The sequence below is a fragment of the Bactrocera oleae genome, chromosome 4 (assembly GCF_042242935.1).
Source record: "Bactrocera oleae isolate idBacOlea1 chromosome 4, idBacOlea1, whole genome shotgun sequence".
NCBI lineage: Eukaryota > Metazoa > Arthropoda > Insecta > Diptera > Tephritidae > Bactrocera > Bactrocera oleae.
In genome coordinates, this window is record NC_091538.1 from 53,644,367 (window position 1) to 53,663,544 (window position 19,178).

The following is a 19,178-nucleotide window of genomic DNA, read 5'->3' on the forward strand; positions in this document are numbered from 1 at the left end:
TAATTGTTGGCTTTAGCGGGAGATCGATGGGAAATGTAGTGATGGCTTTAACTGGCTCGCAGGCAAGCAGACTCGAACATAAGCAGCTTTGGTAGCAGCGAAAATAAATAAAAAAGCTTAGTAAGAGCGGCAACAGCAGCAGCCGCCGCTAAGGAATTGGCTATAAATCGATCGATTTTTATACAAAGTTGCTGTGTTTTACTTTTTATTTTCCACTGCCTTTAATAGACTTTGCCTACCCCTTACAGTCACCTGCTATTCGAAGCTGCACTCTTATATATATGTGTATGCATGTATGTATGTATATATGTATATATATACATATAAACAAACAACCAATTTTGGTAGTGCACGGGCGCAAAATATTTCAAAGCATTCAATTGTTGGCACCATGTTGCATGTTGTCACATGTTGCATGCTGTTTGTGGCACGTTTTTGGCTGCATTGCTGGCGGATGGCTTATGGCTGATAAGCGATTGGCTTAAATGCGATCATATATATACGCAGTACATACAAAATTGTTTTTATTGTTCGCCTCGCTAGGTAATGCGTTATTTGTTAATAGTTTTTGTTTTTGTAATCCAATTTGTCAATGATTGATTGCGAAAATGCGGTATTCGTGCAACAATTTTCGCATGTGTGTGTGTCTGTATGTGTGCATAATATATGTGTGCCTGTGAATTGCGTATTTATAAGAAATATTGGGGCAGTACTCACCAGTAAAGCTGTATGTGGTTGTTGTTATGTGTTACTGTTCGGCGCTCCTTTAATAGTTGCCTTTTGGGCGACTGTGGGTGTTGGCTTCACATGGAACCAGGAAATATTGTTTACTCGCAACTTCATTGATTAAGATGTCACTCGATAATGCTTTAAATGAAATGCATTTCTAATGGAAAGTGTCACCGCGGAAAGTCTACAAAAAAAGTGTTTATACAAAATGAATTACTACGTATATACTAGTATACATATTTATGCGAATACTTACACAAAAAGCATTGATACTGTATTGCCATTAATCATGCAGGGTTAGTTTAGCAATTTTCCAGGCAAAGTAAAATGATTAACAGAAAAAATTAAGTATGTTGTTGCATAATTGCTGGAAAAAAAGAAAAATAATAGTTTATTAAAAAAATAAAAAATATACTTTTCGAAAAAAATTATACAATTTGGCAAGATAATACCTACATGTAGAAAAAGCACAAGTGAAATTTATGAGCTTCTCAAAAAACTTATATTTCGAGAATGTTTGTTTACCGCAGTATTGATCGTTTTTCCCAAACGTCTACAGTTGATGACAGAAAAAGACAGAAAGTGGTCGTCCTCGCGTATTTCGAACTAATTCAGCAATAAAAACTGTTCGCGAACGCATTCGCAAAAATGCCCTTAGAAAATCGAAAATTATGTCAAGGGAAATGGATATACTGATCAGATCAGTGTCAATATTTAAGTTTTAAGTCTAACGTCGGTCAACTGTTTATCTTCTGAGAGCCCGTTTGAAGCAAATTAGGCTCAACAGATGCAAGCGGCTTCTTCAGTGGAACGCGGTTAACGGTAACATTTTTACAGAAGACAAACTGTTGAAGAAGTTTTAAATAAGCAAAACGACAAAATCTAAGCAAACACTTCTAAAGACGCAAAAAATGTTATTTCAAGGGTTCAACGTGGTCACTATCCAGCTGTTGTAATGGTTTGGTATGGAGTCTCCTGTAAAGGCGTTACACCCCTTCACATCTATGAATAAAACCGGGGTTAAAACTTGGGCAAAAGTATATCAGCACGATGTTTTATAAGGCGTGGTAAAACTCTCTCCTTTCGAAGTGCAGTGGCTTAAAAACAACATTCCTGGTTTCATAGTTGTACCAATAGAAGCTGTGCGTTCTGTTATTGATCTATGACCGAATTGTGAAAGCAAAAGGAGATCATTTCGAATAACATTTCGTACATCACTCATCTAATACATGCGTTACTAAATAAAATTAACTTTATTAAAAAATGTGTTATAGTTTAATTTTTATAATGGTCTGAACTTGTAACAGAACTTTTGGCAAGAAAAGCAATAGTAAGTAATTCGATGGTGCTGTACACAGAATCATGAATGCTCTGGATAGAAGTATCTTATATTTACCAATTTAGTAAATGTACCTAATTTTATACGGCTAACATGGCGTTATTGCGGTCTCTTCTGGACATCTTTTCAGATCATCTTTCTGTGAAATGCAATATATATATACATATCTACTATTTCCTTCAGCAGAATCATATTCACACAGTTTTCGGAGTTTTATTAATATTAATACATCCAGTTATTTATTTTATTTCATAAGGTTACAAAAAAATGTCTTCTAACAGACTACTCTAAATATTTTGCGATTCTTCATAACAAAAAAAAATATTTTCAACTTTTCACTTCGCGAGAGGTCCGTCCAAATCGACATTTTTTTTATAATATTTACCAACGATGTGCTCTAGTTGAACTTTATCACAGATATACACCTTTAAATTATAATTAATATTAGATAAGTATATGGGAAAAACTTATTCTTAAAAGTCACAATAAAAGTACTAATTTAATAAATTCATATATTAAGAATTAGCTGAGAAAGAATATCTTTTAACTCTCTGCTAGAAGAACTTTATAAGAAACTTAAATTCTAATTAGATTATAATTACTTTATTAGTAACTCAATAAAAGTATAGTATTAACACGAGTATTATACAAGAGATAAACAAGTTTCCAATTAGAAAAAAAAAAAACAAAGTTAAACACTAAGCATTCATTCATAAGTTGTCTTATAATTCGCCGCAAAAACGTTACAGTGAAAAAGAAAAAAATTAAAAAAGCATCCAGTTAAACCACATCAGCTACACAAAAACATTACAACTAATTCGCCGCAAATAAAGCAACGTGCTTACTAACTTAATAACTGAGTGAAAATATCAAAACAAAGCAATAAAGAAAATCAAAATAATACAAATAAAAAAATAAAAATTAAGTTTTTTTTTTTTGTTTTTGTCACCAAAATAGAAAAGTAACTTGTTTTGTTGTTCCGCAGGCACACAATCGCTCTCAATTTTTACAAAAGCATAATCAATTGGCTCAAACTTCTCAGAGCTAAAGCTTAGCATAAAACTAATTGAGTGATAGAGCGTGCTGACTAAGCACAAATAGTGAGTGAAACGTTGTTTTTATTTGAGGGAGTGAATATTGAAAGTGAATGTCTTTTGTTTTCGGTCATTTAAAGTTTCATTTTCATGTGATTGACTTTGGCACTCAATGGCTGCAATTAACTGTTGGCGAGTATTTCTGTTATTGTTGGCCATGCATTGTGGTGGATTGTGGGCAGTTCGGATGCTGTGCGTTACAATTCACCAAAACAAAAAATATTTACAAAAATTATCTTTCTATAGGCTCAAGAGAATTGCATTTTTTTTAGATAAAATAACAATTTTTTTTTTTTAATTTAAATATTTTAACGCAATTAAATAAAAAATGAAAATACAAACATAAAATGAAAACAATAAAGAAATAAAATGCAATTAATTAAATAATATCAATAATTTTAAATTTTATAAAAATTAATTAGAAATTAAATTTAATTAATTAATAAAACGCGAAATAAAAACAGAATTAATAAAATAAAGTATAGAAAAATATAAAATATTGAATAAAAAAATTATAAAAAAAATCAAAAACATAAAAATATATGTAAAGTAAAAATACCAAATAAATTAAATTCAACAAAGTTATAATGTCATAAAAACAACATAAAGTAAATTTATAAAATTTAAAAAGTAAACTAATTTTAATTGAAGTTTCATTAGAAAAAAAAATTAAACTAAAATTTCAAATAATAACCATAAAATAAAACAAATATAAATAGTTTGATTTTAGCTTTGATCTTATTTGATCTTATGAAATTTATTTTATATTTTTTTAATTTATTGTAGTTAAATATTCTTAAGCACTAAAATAGAATGAGAAAATTATAATAAAAATATTAATAAATTTAATTAATTAAACCGAACCGATCGTTCAGTTTGTATGGCAACTATACGCTATATTGATTCGATCTAAAAAATTTCTTCGGAGATTGCATTATAGTTTTGTACAATAACTCATGCCAAATTTCGTGAATATATCTCCTCAAATGAAAAAGTTTTTCATACAAACATTTGCTTCTGATCATTAAGATTGTATGACAGCTATATGCTGTAGTGTTCTGATATCGGCGGTTCCAACAAATGAGCAGCATTTTAGGTAGAAAACGACGTGTGCGAAATTTCAGTTTGATATCTCAAAAAATGAGGGACAAATTCGTATATAAACAGGCGTACAGACGAAGATGGCTAAATCAACTCAGCTCGTCATGCTAACCATTTATATATATATTTTTTAGAGTCCTCGGCTTTGTATATTAAAACTCAAAAGCTTAAAATTTACCATAATTTATTAGGTTTTAATTGAAAATGGAAAAGCAGTAGTACCCATTTTACATTAAATATTCGTACAGTTGTTTCTATAAACGCAATAATAAATCAGCAAAAAAAAATTAAAAATTGCCAAACACACAATGCAAAATCAAAAGTGCAAATGCAAACAAAGTCAAAAGTCTCAAGTCACAACTAGGCTTGCATTTTTTGCTTCAGCTGCGCATAAACGTTGGCGCATGCGCGCACATACCACCACGGCGGCCTGTCACTGCACGTTTACCAAACACACCATAGCCACAGACACCCAGACTGGACTACTGCCAGACAGTTGCCTTGGTTTGGTGGCTTTGCGCTCGCTTCACACAACGACTAACAACAGCCACGCTTGGCGCTGTTGTTAACAGAATTGTATCGACCACTAAAGTGTGCGGTTGAAGACGCGGCTAAACGCGGTTTAAATAATTTGGTGCAACTAAAACTTGTGAAAATCGGTGTGTGAAGTTTAAATTGCATTAAAATCATATATATATTTATAAGATTGCCACAAGCAAAGCTTATACAAATTTTTTTAAGCAATTTGAAATTTAAATATATTATTTGCTACAGATATTTGTGCGCGTTGGTAAAAAAAAAACTGCGACAAATATATGCGTATACCAAATGCTAAACAAATTTCAGATAAAAAACAATAATGTACGAAAATAGCCAAAGGTGGCAATAATTATAAACATAGCAAATAGTTAGCGACGATTATACGACTGTTTGGCCGTAAAGTAGCCGCTGCGACTTTTGGACGTTGCTCAATAACGCGCCGAGGTTATCGACGATTCGATCATACAGCTTGATAATCTTTGTTGCTGGTTTTTTCCATATAACTATGTTTCATTTTTTAACTGCGGCGTTCAAAGTGATTGCAACAACGGCTACTAGTTTTGAGTGGCCGCATTGAAAATTAATGTGTTGAACCAAAACAAAATGCTCAAAATTTAAAAATTGTTGTAAATTTGTGAAATGTAAACAAGATGTGCGGAAAATCGGAAAAGCTTAATATTGAAAAACTTAAACTTTAATGAAAGATGCTAAAAAAATATATTTTATTAACAAAAATAGTGTTCAATAAAAAAACAAATAAATGAAAATATATATATTTGCAAATGAAAATTATTATAAAAAAAATTTTAATGTATATTTTTTAAATTAAATGTGCAAGCAATTTTAAAGTTTATTAACAAGAATTTGTTAATTAAAAAAGTACTTTAAAAATTGAAAAAATAAACAAAAAATATTAGAACAATATATTTCATTAATAAAAACGGAGTGTTCATAACAACAAATTTAATGAAATTAAATTTAAAAAAATTCTAACTTTAATTAAAAATCTAAACTAAGTAAATTGAAATATATTTTTTTAAATTGAAAGGAAGCCCAAATTTTTGACTAATTAAAAATTTAATTAATAAGAATATTTTAATTAAAAAAGTACATAAAACATTAATAATAAACAAAGATGTTAGCAAAATATATTTTATTAATAAAATTGGAGTGGTCATAAAAAAATTTAATTTGATAAATAAATAATTAATTAATAAAAAACTAAACTAAATAAATAGAACTAATTTTATGATAAATTTTTTTAAATTAAATTGATAACCATATTTAGTTATAATTTTTTTTTTGTATATATTTAATTAATATTTTTACTTGAATTAATTCAAAAAAAATAACCGATTAAAAAAAACATTTTTTTAAATATTTTTTATTCACAAATAAACACCGCAAACAGCAGCACTGGCGCATAATGAAAAACCTGTATTCAGAAAATATTGTATATATACAGTTTGCAGCATAAATATGCGCAGGAGCGCAAGCGCTTGTCGAGTCTGTGGGTGCATAAGACTGCATATATGTCTATATGCGTGTATTTGTGAGTTTGTGGCAAAAAGTGTGGCATAAATAGATTATGTCGCTCTGCAAAGATGTAAATAAGCAGTAAATGCTTATGCATATAAATAAATATGTACTAGCGTACACTACATTAGTAGTATATGCAACGTTGCAACAGCGGCAGTGCCACCAACACTCCGTGCCAACAAATGACTATAGCGCTGCTAAAGAAACGCTAAAAACTCGCAAAAAAAACTCTTGCCACAACTGAAACTAAACTAAATCAAAGCAAAGACGTCTAAGTCCAAGACTGTCTGCCACTAAACGCAGTCGCGCAAGCGACCATAACCGAAAGTCTCAAATGCCGCCGCGCAGAAACACAAAAATCAAATGAAATTGATAGCCGCCGCTAACTAAAAACTCTATTTCGTATTTATTATTATATATTTTTTTTTAAATATTTTTTTTTTGGTGGACTTAACTAAATATTATTCTGTACTTTTTTGAAATTAATTATGTTTTCATTTCGAAGCTTTTATGCCAAACGGCTTTATGCCGCCTTAGCTGGTTTGCTTTGCTGTGGCTATGCACTCGCTATTGTCTATTTGTCGCTTAGTCTAGTGGCTTTCGGCTAGCTAGATAGCTAGCTGGTTGACTGACTGAGTGGCTGACTGAATGGCCGGTGCCAGCGCTTCGATACTCAAATTCAACGTCTAGCATTGAATTACATTTGCATTTGGCTGCATTGGCTGCGCCGGTTGCGATTGCATTTGCAATTTTCTATTTGGCAATGCGCATGCACAGCAAGCGGCAACAACAGCAACAAACATAGCAGCAGCAGCAGTCTCAGCGTAAAATTATTAAGAATTTGTGTATTTGCAAAACTGGCTCACAGCGTAGTCGTCAGCAGACTCTTTTGCGCGATTTTTTCTTCTATTTTCCTTTGCTTTTATTTCAACTTTTAGTTTTGCTTTTTGTTTAACTATTTTTCGTTTTAAATCTTTCTTACTTGTGGCCTGTCATGTTTTGCTTTTATTTTTCCAAAGTGTTGACGTTGCAAATCATTAGATTTACTATATATATATAGGTGTGTGTGTGTGTGTGTGTGTGCGTAGGTAAGCGGCGAACGTGACTTAGTGTTCTGCATTTGTGAGCTGTTGAATTTTAGAATGTTTACTTAGACATGCAACGGTGCGTATGATTAATATGTGATCGCAGCTGAGTATAAGAGCCGAATTAAAGGCAGATGATGCCGAAGGCTTTGCTAATAATTGTGGAGTGTTGCAATAGAAGATTGCTCAATTTTTAAATCTAAAAGTGATGGATCAAAAAAAAAAATATTAATATATGAAGATATATCTAAAAAAAAAAAATAATAATAATAATAAAGAATATAAATAATTCAAAAAAAAATAATAAAAAAAATAAAAAAAAGTTACGAAAAATAATACAAAAATTAATAAAAATATATTGATAGTTACTAGCAGCAGAATGCAACAAATATAGTTCGTTTCCTACATGCTTAACAAGATGGCTTGACCAGTCTAGTGTAATGTCTAGACTATCGCATTAGTTTGAGCTATTATAAATATAAAATATAAATATTAAATATAAAATAAATTAGTAAATAAAAAACTGCACCGAAAACTCAAATAATAATAAAATTGACCAAATAAGAAAATGCTATAATAAGCGAAATATAAAATGAAATATATAAAAATAAATTTAATATTTGAGCAAATAAATATGTGAAGTTAAAAAAATTATTAACAAAAAAAGAAAAGTTAAATATATTGTAAAATAATATTTTAAATACATATTTAAACAAATATGAAATCAATAAAACAAAAATATGTAAAATTTTTAAAATATATTTCCTTCTTAAATTATTGTGTTATTTGGTTTTGGCACCAGTTTAAAGTGCAAGCTTCGTATAAAATAGCCAATATCTCTCAAGTAGAATGCTAGTCAAAGTAAAATATAAAAATAGGAAAACCATATGAATTGAATTCTGGTTGACTGTTAGTCCGTTCGTCTGTCCGTGCATGCTGTAACTTTGTTATTCGCCATAAATTGATTTGTATATTTAACTTGGTGCAGGGAATTCTAGTAAAAAGAGCATCTGTGGTCTGAAAATATCGATCAAAACATATGTGAGATATCGTAATGAATTTCGGAGATAATATTATTCCTACAATATTATGTTATTGTAACTAAAATAGATGAAAACGGGACAATACTCTCCTAGCACCCATATACCTTATATAAGTATTTCAATCTTTCACTTGGCTTTATACTATATATATATCGATCAATAAGTAAAATATGTTAACAAAATTAAGTGAACGTACAACACTGGATATGCCATAGTTTAATGTCGAAAATATGGGAAATCATTCCACAAATTACCCCAGCTCTCATATACTAATTATAATGATTGACAAAGATATACCATGCATAAATGTTAAGAAAAAGTGAGCCATTAAAACGACCTCTGGAAAATATGTAAATATAAATTTTTATTTGTTTTGTAGTTTTAACAAATAATTATACCACTATCTCAAATAATGCAACTTTACTTATCTCTCATGCTGTAAATATTTATAAGTTTTTAGTAATGACTGAAAAATGGGATACATTTATTGTAATTATTAATAGACCAGGCAAAAATATTTTAGTTTTTTTAATTAATAATAATTTTTAAACTCAAACTGAAAGAAGTTCTCTCAGTAGTTACAGCAGATATACTAGTTTATCGAAAGATACCAAAAATATTAGTAACCACAGAAAAATATTATAACAACAATTCAGCGGTACACAATATACATTTATTGCTTATGATCCCACTAAATGGTTAAACCTATGCATAATGAAAGTCATTGATCACATATCCACATATCCACATATGTATGCTTATATGCCTTTGTACTCTCAATCACTTTTTGCTGCCAACGGTCAGCACAAATAGCACAGCTGGTGGTTAATGCCCAGAGATTAATCAAGAAAATATATCGCCCGCCAACTGTTATTGTTTATGTTGTGTCAAAAATCAGAATAATTTGTCAAAGCCGTTAATATGCGTATAACTAAAATTCTAAGAAATCAACAGTGGACTAAACTAGTTTAAATGTTATAAAAGGTTCGCTACAATTTTTTTTGGAAAAGAAGAAGATTATCTTGAAAACGAGTAAAGGATGTTTAGAAATATGCAAAGAGACTACTTAACTCTTAATGAAACAATAAAATTGTAAAAAAACCGATGTTAAAATTGATGTATTTTTATTTGAAAAAAATAAATAATATTTTTTTTTTTCTGATATAATTTTAATTATTATAAAAAAATCTGAACAAATATTTCCATAAAAGTATATCTTTTGCTGACATACCGGCCTGTTTAAAACTAACTGAAATCATTGTTAATTTAAACTAATAAATTTGCTACTGAAAAAAATAAGATCCGAAAATAAGCGCAAACGTAGAGTGCTATAACTTTGAAGCATCTTAAAGTGGATTTTTTGTATCACGTGTTTGATATAAAAAATATAATGAGAGGCTCCAGGTTACCACAGATGATGTCTGTGATATTGAAATTTTTAGTTCTTATACTCTTGAAACATGTTGGCTACAGAGAAAAATAGTTTTGTTCACCTAACGGTTGTAGGAATATATATATAAATGTTCAGGATGACAGACGAATTGAAATCCGAGTGAATATCTGTCCGTCTGTCTATCCGTGCAAACGATAACTCGAGTTAAAACTAAGATACTTCAGCTAAATCAACGAGACTTACCGAAACGAACTATATTTAGCATATCATCATGCACTGTGAAATAGGTAACATCAGATAATAGCCACGCCCACATCCCATAAAACGGTTATGTTGAAAATTACTTGTACTAATGCGCGAAAAGCATTAAATTTCACAACGGGTTTTTTTGGAGAAGGTGTAAAAATTCGACAAGAGGCGTGGTACCGTCCACCTTTAGGTGAAATCCTCAATTTCAACCACATTTGAGTGTGGTTATCCAAACATTTCTATTATACATTGGGAAAAAGGCCGAAATAGGATGACAACAACACCTACTTCCCACATAACAAACTCTTGATTTCTATCTGATTCATTCACTTTACAGTATAAAAATCAAATATTAATGAAATTATCAGAATAAAACTTTGGACAAAGAGTGCCCTCAAGGTATTTCATCTTACGTCCAAATACTGTTCGATGTTCCGGTTGACTTTATACCGCATCTATCGACCACTATTTAAGAAATCTTAATCAAATTCAGAAAAAGTCTCTTTTTAATAACAGTGTATCTTCTTACCTGTGATTGAAAATAATGAATGCAATACTTCCTACTTTTATTTAAAAGGTATGTTTGAAATAAATACAGTTGCTTTCTCTAATTTCGGTCAACGTTTAAAGATGCTGGATTTCACGTTTTAAAAAAATGTTAGATAATGAATAATGTTATGCTACTGTAATCAGCGCTGTTATAGATATACTTTAGAAAAATTTATAATTTAATTTGAAAGCAATAAATTTATATCAAAATAAATGTATAAATAGTGTATCTGCGCAAGGGCGCTAAACCGAAACTTTCTTGTCTATCACATTCCTTTTCAGTTGGCAATAGCAGAAATTTAGTCCACACAAGTAGTCTCAATTCATCGCTGGTAAGGATAACAACGTATATCAATTTAAAAGCTTATATTCTCTCAGCAAGTGCTACACTCGAAGAATTTCGACCACTTGTAGTCACTACCGAAATCTCTTAATTTTTTTCTTCCTTCGAGTTCCTGAAACACTAATGGAGTAAGAGCCAATGTTGTTTAATCTTAAACTCGCAAGAATCAAGACAGTCTTTTAAGAATTACTCAGCTAATTCTAGAACAGCATCTTTAAGATTAACTCCCCACTGCATTTGAAACACAATTTTATTCTAATCTCAATTTGAATTCTAAAGAGCACATCATAAGAGAAAATCCACAATACAGCATACATTAACAGTTCAATAGAAAACAGATGCATAATTCTATTCATAAAAATATGTGTTTTTTGTTAGTTTCTTTTTCTCCTCATCCACGTGCCAGACAATAAAGAGATTAATACTTGACTCACATGACACTTTAATGGCATTTTACTAATGTTTATTGCTTTCAGCTATTATAGCAGCTTATTTGAACTTTATTAAGTCTTTGCAAATTCATTTACCCAATTACAAACTCAGAATGGTTGGAAAAAAAATAATTATAAAAAATAAAATGCTAAAAACCACAAAAGAAAAAAAATAAAGTAAAAAATGAAATCATAGAAATGTTTGAATATCGAATTGCGCGAATGGCAAACGAAACCGTGAGTACTAATATAAACAAATAACAATAAACAAACAATAAAACTAAAACCAACAGCAACAACACTAACAAACACAGCGTGGCAGCGCAGCAATATTGAAGTGACAGCAGTGACGAGCCGCATAAAAACCACAATTTCCAGCCGAACAACTTCTCAAAAGGAGATTTGTGCGACAGCCTTTTAAGTTATTACCGAAATATTTCAATGAGCGCGTTAGCGCCGATCGAGAAAAAGAAGAAAAATGACTTATAAACAAACGGCATGCTAATACTCAAGCGGCTCATAAATGTGTCTGCATTATTGTGCGTGTGTGTGTAGAATGCTTTGAAAATCGTATGTCTAGTAGTAAGTACGTAAGGTTTGAAAAATTTCAAAATTTTCGCGACATCAAAAGTGCATTTAATTATGCATAATGCATGCTGTGATAGGAATATCAATATATATATATGTTTATATATAAGGAAACGTGTGCTTATGTGCGTGGAAAGATGCTGTTGCAGTCTGAAATAAAATTTTCGAATTTCACGCCAATTTAATTTGCTTAAAGTTCTGTTAAAAATTATTTTTTGCTTCTAATAAATGGGGTTTACTCATTTTAAATTATTTAACACAGCTATCTATCAATATAATGATTGTTTATCTGCCGTTTAATTTATGCGGTTGTTTACTACCGATATGTATGGAAGTGTCGACAACTAGTTTCACCAAAATATCGATTGATTATGAGATATTGAAATAAATAAAAATAATTAATGATTAAAAAAATAACAACAGCAACAAAAACAGGGAAAATTTAGAAGCAGGACCAATTATTTAAATATATTCTTTCTTTTTCTTTAATAATAAAACAACAACAATAAATATTTTCACTCATCTAACAGATTCTTTGTTGTAAAGCTTGTAAATTAACTTGATTAATAGAGTCTTATTCGAAAACAACGGACTAATTATTAAATTTTTCATTTAAGGGACACATCTACAATACTTTTACAATTAAAAAAAATCGATTTTTTTAATTTTAGATACCCTTAAAAATTACATACAAAGATAATTTAAATCGATATCTCAAATAATTTTTGATCTAAAGCCTTCTAAAGTGCAAGCGTTCAGTTCAAACAGCTTAGCTTTAAACGCGTTTTTCTCAAATTGAGTGATTACTTGGAGGCAAATGAACCGAATAATATAAAAAATGTTCTGCTTGATCTGTTATATTCGTCTGCACAATTACATTTCATTTTTTCGATTTGATCAAAAATCGAATTTTAGTCAAGAGAAGAAAAAATCAAAAACAAAAATATTTAAAAATATTTTAATTAAAAAAAAAACATAAAAATAGCCTAAGAGAGAGACCGTGGCTAACAAGGAAGGCTTAACCATATAGCATTAAGGTGATAAATTTTAAGTAATAGAAGGTCTGTTAAGAAAAATAGCAAGTAGTTGTCTTAAATTCATTAATCCCTAGCTAGTAGCAAATAGAACAAACTCTACAAGCTGTTCACACAAGTTGGCGGCAGCACTTGGAACGGAATCTTGCGCTCACATGTTCTCTGATGCATGCAAATTGCGCACAGAGCTTGTGATTGTTGAGTATTTCAACTTTTTGGGAAAACATCCCAGCAGAAACTGCTTGGAAAGAGTACATTATGTTCCTTAACCGGAAGTTGTGTTCCAAGCCTCACCATATAGGCGTTCGACAGGAGACATCAAGGGGCATTCTGTGATTGTACGAAGTGCAGTATTCTGACATGCCTGGAGCTTCATTGTTTGCATTTCACAACATCCAGGTGACCATATCGGTGCAGCGTAGTTGATAACCGTCGACCGATTGCCTTATATGTTGCCTAAAACGTTTGTGCCGGCTAGCGAATCGAGGAATTTGTGGCGGTGCTGTGTTTGGGCAATAACCCAACCGCCTAAAATCTTAGGGTTGTGGATAGTCGGAATTTTTTCGACAATGATATTAAGATCCAGTCTGTACTCCTTCGTTCAGTTAGTGAATATGGTTGCTATGGATTAAGTGGGGGGAGAGTGTCAGGCTTCTTGCAGAGAAGAAACGAGAAAGAGCGGTGAGATAGCTGTTTACTTTCGAACACACACCATCGATTTCATTGTCTGACGTCCCCAAGTCTTTGCATTTTTTTGTCCTCGAAATAGTACGGCGGATTGCCGACCACTCAGATAATTCATGGTGTACGTTTTCAGTCCTGGGGAAAGCGATATCCGCTAGTAAAGTTGAGTGATTGACTGAGTAAAACTACGAACTATCTGGGCCAAAGTTTAGTGAGGAGTGAGGGTGAAATTCAAACATACAAAACCTCGTTTTTGTTATTGTTTTGGAGGTATATATGTGAAGGTTATATAACTAACCTTAATGGTCTTTCAGTTTACTTGTAATGTTCATCATTACTAAAATTCGATTATAAACAATCAGTTGGGCGAAACAGATCTACCTTTTTTGACTTATAGTGGGGCCTTTTGGCATTGAATACCTTTGGGCATTAAGAATATAAAACTAACATAAGTAACGCATGCATGTGCCAGAAGTGGATTTTTGGAAAAAATATTTTGTTTGGTATTTTCTGAAAAATATAGACTTGAATAAAACTATGCTATCAAAGAAGTACAGCAAAAAAAAACCAGCTATATATATATATATAAATTAAAAAAGATAGTAATAATAAAAAGAAGTAAGTCCACCGAAGAACTGAAATAGAAATAAAGCCGAATCATTGGTCCATTCACTTTTTATATGTCGAATGTATATATGTCTATCTTTTATTTACAGTCACTTTCAGTGCATTTGTTAAATACATAATTTTACTTATTGAAAAAAATCAAACCAACAACAATTACAACAATAAGTAACAGCGCACAAATAAATTTTGAATGATTGTGAAAATAAAACGTGTAAACGCGGTGTGTTAAAACAAGAAGCGACGAAGAAGTAGAAAAAAATAGTGATATAAAAACAACAACTACAGCAAACTACGAAGTAAAGAAAAGAAATAAGAAAACGTGTGTGAAACAAAAAATTGAAGAGCAACATTCGAATAAACGAGTTCATACAGCAATATGCCGGCCTTAAAGGCCAAGCAGCAGCAAAAGCAACAGCAACAACAAGTACAGCAGAAGCAGCACGCCAGTTATGAGCCACAATTACAGGAGCAACAACAATCACAACAACTGCTGCTAGCGACAAAGCAACCAGCCAAGAACTGGTTCTTACAATCGAAAGCAATAACAATACAAACCCAAAAAACAACAGCAACAAAAATTGCAACGATGCACAGCAATTATAGCAAAACACAGCGCATCAACGCTGACACCAACAATAAACGCGACGGTGGGCTCGCCATTTGTTGTCGCAACAACAAACGCTCATCGCTAACCATTGCGCTGCTGTTGCTCGTCTGCACCTTAGCGGTGTTAAGCAGCGATAGTTGCAACGTTGCTGCAGCCGGCAGTAATGGCAACAGCGGCGCTGGCATCGGTGGTGGTGGCACGTCCGTGCGTACCGGCGCCGCTAATCCACGTTTGCCGCGCACGAGCGCAAGTCAGCTGAATAGCGGTAGTAATGGCGGCTTGGGATTGGGTGGCGGCGGTGGTGCAGGTGTCGGCAGTGGCGGCAGCAGTAGCTTCAAATTGGCCGCAAAAACATTGAACAACACACGCAACGGAAATTTGCGAACAAGGTGAGTGACGTTTCTGAAAAATTATTATTATTTTTTGGCGTTTTTTGCGCTTCTTCTTCTATTCCGCTATTTATGGAGTGGAAGCAACGCGTTCTAAAGCAGATATATGTACTTAAGCAGAGTTGCCGTAAAAAAGTTGAAGGCATTAATGAAAAAAAATTAAATATACTTGAAAATAGTGTGGAAAAAAGCGGTTTTGGCAGAAAATAGTTAAAAAAAAAATAGACAAAAGCTAATAATTTTGAAAAATGAGCAATTGTTGTACATGTGGCATGCGCTACCATTTCAGTTTTTTTTGTTTAATCTTTAGTGTTTGCTTTGTATGAGTATGTGTGTACACACACATACATATATATGTATATTAATTACCGATATTTGCTGCTGGAAAAAAAATCAAACATAAACAAAGTACCTGACCGTCAGCACAGTTTATAGCCAATGTTAAGAATTCATACGAAAGACTTAAGCAACGAACTTGTTTCTGTCAAGCAGAAATCGACATAGAGTAGATGCATATTTGTTTCGAATTTAACAAACTAGAGAATTGAGTTAATTTTCAACAAAAAAAAAATTAATAAGTATAAAATCATAAAAATAAAAAAATGTTAAAAAATTAAAAAAAAAATTGGAAAAAAGTGAAAAAAATAAAGTTAAAAAAAACATAAAAAAAAACAAAATTGCAAGTCCAGTTGACAATTTGCACACTACTCTTGATTGCCCAAAGTTTATGATTTTTTTTTAAATTTTTTTGTTTTGTTTCTAAACACCAAAAGTGAGTGACCAAAACGTGCCGAACTAAGAAAATTAATTTTCGGCTAAAAGTTGTCGTGTAGTTGATTTTTAGTTCTTGTTGAGAGATTAAGCAACATTTTAATTAATCAGCGTATGCATACAAATTAGACTTTATTCCGGTCATTGCGACAGCCCGCAAAATGTTTTAGGAATATTTGCATCTACATATGTAGCTGATAAGCCAGATTGATATTTATGGGGAAAGGCTAATTTTGTATTTCAAGTTTTTATACTCTCGCAACCTGTTGCTACAGAGTATAATAGTTTTGTTCACCTAACGGTTGTTTGTATCACCTAAAACTAATCGAGTTAGATATAGGGTTATATATATATATAAATGATCAGGATGAAGAGACGAGTTGAAATCCGGGTGACTGTCTGTCCGTCCGTCCGTCCGTCCGTGCAAGCTCTAACTTGAGTAAAAATTGAGATATCTTTATGAAACTTGGTAGACATGTTTCTTGGTACCGTGAGACGGTTGGTATTACAGATGGGCGTAATCGGACCACTGCCACGCCTACAAAACGCCATTAATCAAAAACAAATAACTTGCCATAACTAAGCTCCGCAATAAGATACAAGACTGTTATTTGGTACACAGGATCAAATTAAGGAGGGGCATCTGAAGTTAAACCTTCTTTTTTAAAAGTGGGCGTGGTCCCGCCTCTAATAGGTTTAATGTGCATATCTCCTAAACCGCTAATGCTATAATAACAAAATTTACTAGAAGCAAATGTTTTTAGCACTTCTATTGACGGTGTGAAAATAGTTGATATCGGGTGGCAACTCCGCCCACTCCCCAAGCGCGATAAATCAAGCACTAAACACGCCAGAGACATTAAATTTTATCTCTGAGATGGTATAAATTGGCTTTATAGGAACCGCTTTCAAAATTAGTCAGTGGGCGTGGCACAGCCCACTTTTAGGTGAAAACCCATATCTTGAGATCTGCTCAACCGATTGGACTACAACCACGCTTACTTCCCATGTAACACCATTTTCAATTCCATCTGATTCTTTCACTTTCCACTATGCAAATCAGGTAACAATGATTATATCGGGGTAAAACTTTGGGTGAATAATGCAATTAAAGTATGCCACCTTGCGGCCAAAAATTGTCTAAATCGAACCAAAACTGTTCAAACCCCTAAGTACTAAATATGTGGACCCCACTGCCTATAGTTGACCTTCTACCGAAAATATCAGTCAATCCACAAAGAAATCTCAAACGAGTATACCATTTGACTTTGCGAGAGTATAAAATGTTCGGTTACATCCGAACTTAGCCCTTCCTTACTTGTTTTAAACTGATTTTGTTAATTAAAAATATTATTCTCAAAATGTATGTACTGAGGTTTAAAATAAAGCTGCACCAATAGACTGCGCTGAGTGAAATATATTTGAAAAAAGCTATTTGCTCTATATTTGATGCAAATGTTGATTAATTTCAAATAGTTATTATATTTCTCTTACGAGTTTAGAGTAGTACGTTTAGAGTAGTTTTTCAATCTTTCGGGCTCTAAATATGTTTAACCAGCCGGTCAATTAGAGCTCGGATATTTCATACATTCGCACATCATTTGAAAGTACTAAAGATCATTTTTATAAGTGAAAGAATCTACCAGAAGCTTTTCTAATGTCAGTATAGTATTTTCCAGACTCCTCCCTTGATTAAATATTCAGAAATGAAAGAACATTATTCTGTATATATTATATAATATAGCAGCAGTTCTCAAAACAATACCAGAACAGAAGAACTTGGGATAAGAAAGAAATTATATAAAACAACTAGTGTATAGTTGCCGGTCTACTAGCTACTATATCAGTATTTTGTACTGCATATGACTAACATACTGATCTCAGTAACTTAATATTTAATATATTAGAGACAATGTGAATTCACGATGTAAAACACATTTTAGAACAAAAAAAAACACAATACATAAGACGAAATAAATATTATTTGAAAAGAAGAAGAAAAATGTTAACTTTGCTTGCACCTAGCTAGAATACCCTACACAAATAAAAAAGCTTTCATACAAGAACTTTATTTTAATCGCTCAGTTTATTTGACAGCTGTATGCTATAGTGAGTCGTCCGATATCGGCGGTTCCGACGAATGTAGCGCAAAAACTGTGGTTCTAGTTTGCGTATATACAGACAGACGGACATGGTTAAATCAACTCAGCTTGCTATGTTGATCATACATACTTGTATATATATATTTTTTTTTTTTATAGGGTCTCCGACGTTTCTTCATAGTAGAACGAAATGGGCGATTTCATCGTTCAGTGATGATGAACTAATTGCGTGTGACTCATGAAGGTCTTAAGATCAGAAAGCTTAGTACTATATACAGGGTTTTCCAATAAAAAATGATTAAAAAAAAATAACACTAATTATTAAGGAAATTCAAATGTCTTTTAATTAATGTGAAGAACTTTTTTAATTAATGTGAAGATCGTTCAAATGGTATCCACAACTTCTTTTGCAAGAACGAATTCGATGAACAAGTCGTATGTCGTCAATAGCTCGTTAAATAATGACTTCTAAGGCTTGAAGAAAATTTGGTTTAATGCTAAAGACCAATGAATCCAAATAACCTCACAAGAAGTAGTATAATCGTGTTAAATCACAACTTCTTGGAGGCCATTCAATATCACAAGCTCTTGAAATTATCAAATATCCAAACTTTTGTCGCAATAATTCAGTTGTTGCAAGTGCTGTGTGGCACGCAGCCCCGTTGTGTTGGAACCAGATGTTGTCAAGATCAACTTCTTCCAACTGCGGCAATAAAAAGTTGGTTATCATCGATCTATACGACTCTTCATTAAGAGTAACGTTCGATGGAAGTACGGATCGATGATTCCACCAGACCAAATTCACACCAAACTGTCAATTTAGGTGAATGTAATGGCTTTTCATGAATTTCTTCGCACCAGAATCAAGAGTTTGGTTTATTAACCGCACCACTAAGATGAAAGTGAGGGCACTTATTACGACCATCAAATAGCAAAAGCGC

General features: G+C 32.1%; 1 protein-coding gene and 1 long non-coding RNA gene across 5 annotated transcripts in view; one reads left to right on the forward strand and one right to left on the reverse strand.

Moving 5' to 3' along the window:
* LOC138857100 (uncharacterized) overlaps window positions 1-1,085 on the reverse strand; it is a 44,955-nt gene extending 43,870 nt beyond the window's left edge. For all 3 annotated transcript variants that reach the window (XR_011396069.1, XR_011396067.1, XR_011396068.1), the window contains exons 1-2: window positions 986-1,085; window positions 718-913 (exon numbers count right to left, since the gene is read on the reverse strand). This is a non-coding gene — a long non-coding RNA (uncharacterized lncRNA). The remainder of the gene's footprint in view (window positions 1-717; window positions 914-985) is intronic.
* A 3,726-nt stretch (window positions 1,086-4,811) lies between these two features.
* Window positions 4,812-19,178, forward strand: part of LOC106619119 (uncharacterized) — a 173,566-nt gene continuing 159,199 nt past the window's right edge. Inside the window, exons 1-2 of one of the 2 annotated variants that reach the window (XM_036363251.2) lie at window positions 4,812-4,922; window positions 14,458-15,364. In XM_036363251.2, coding sequence (XP_036219144.2) covers window positions 14,745-15,364 — 620 coding nt within the window. In that variant the 5' untranslated portion in view covers window positions 4,812-4,922; window positions 14,458-14,744. Of the gene's footprint in view, window positions 4,923-5,106; window positions 5,125-14,457; window positions 15,365-19,178 lie in introns of those variants that run through there. The other variant, XM_070108788.1, reaches the window with a different exon arrangement.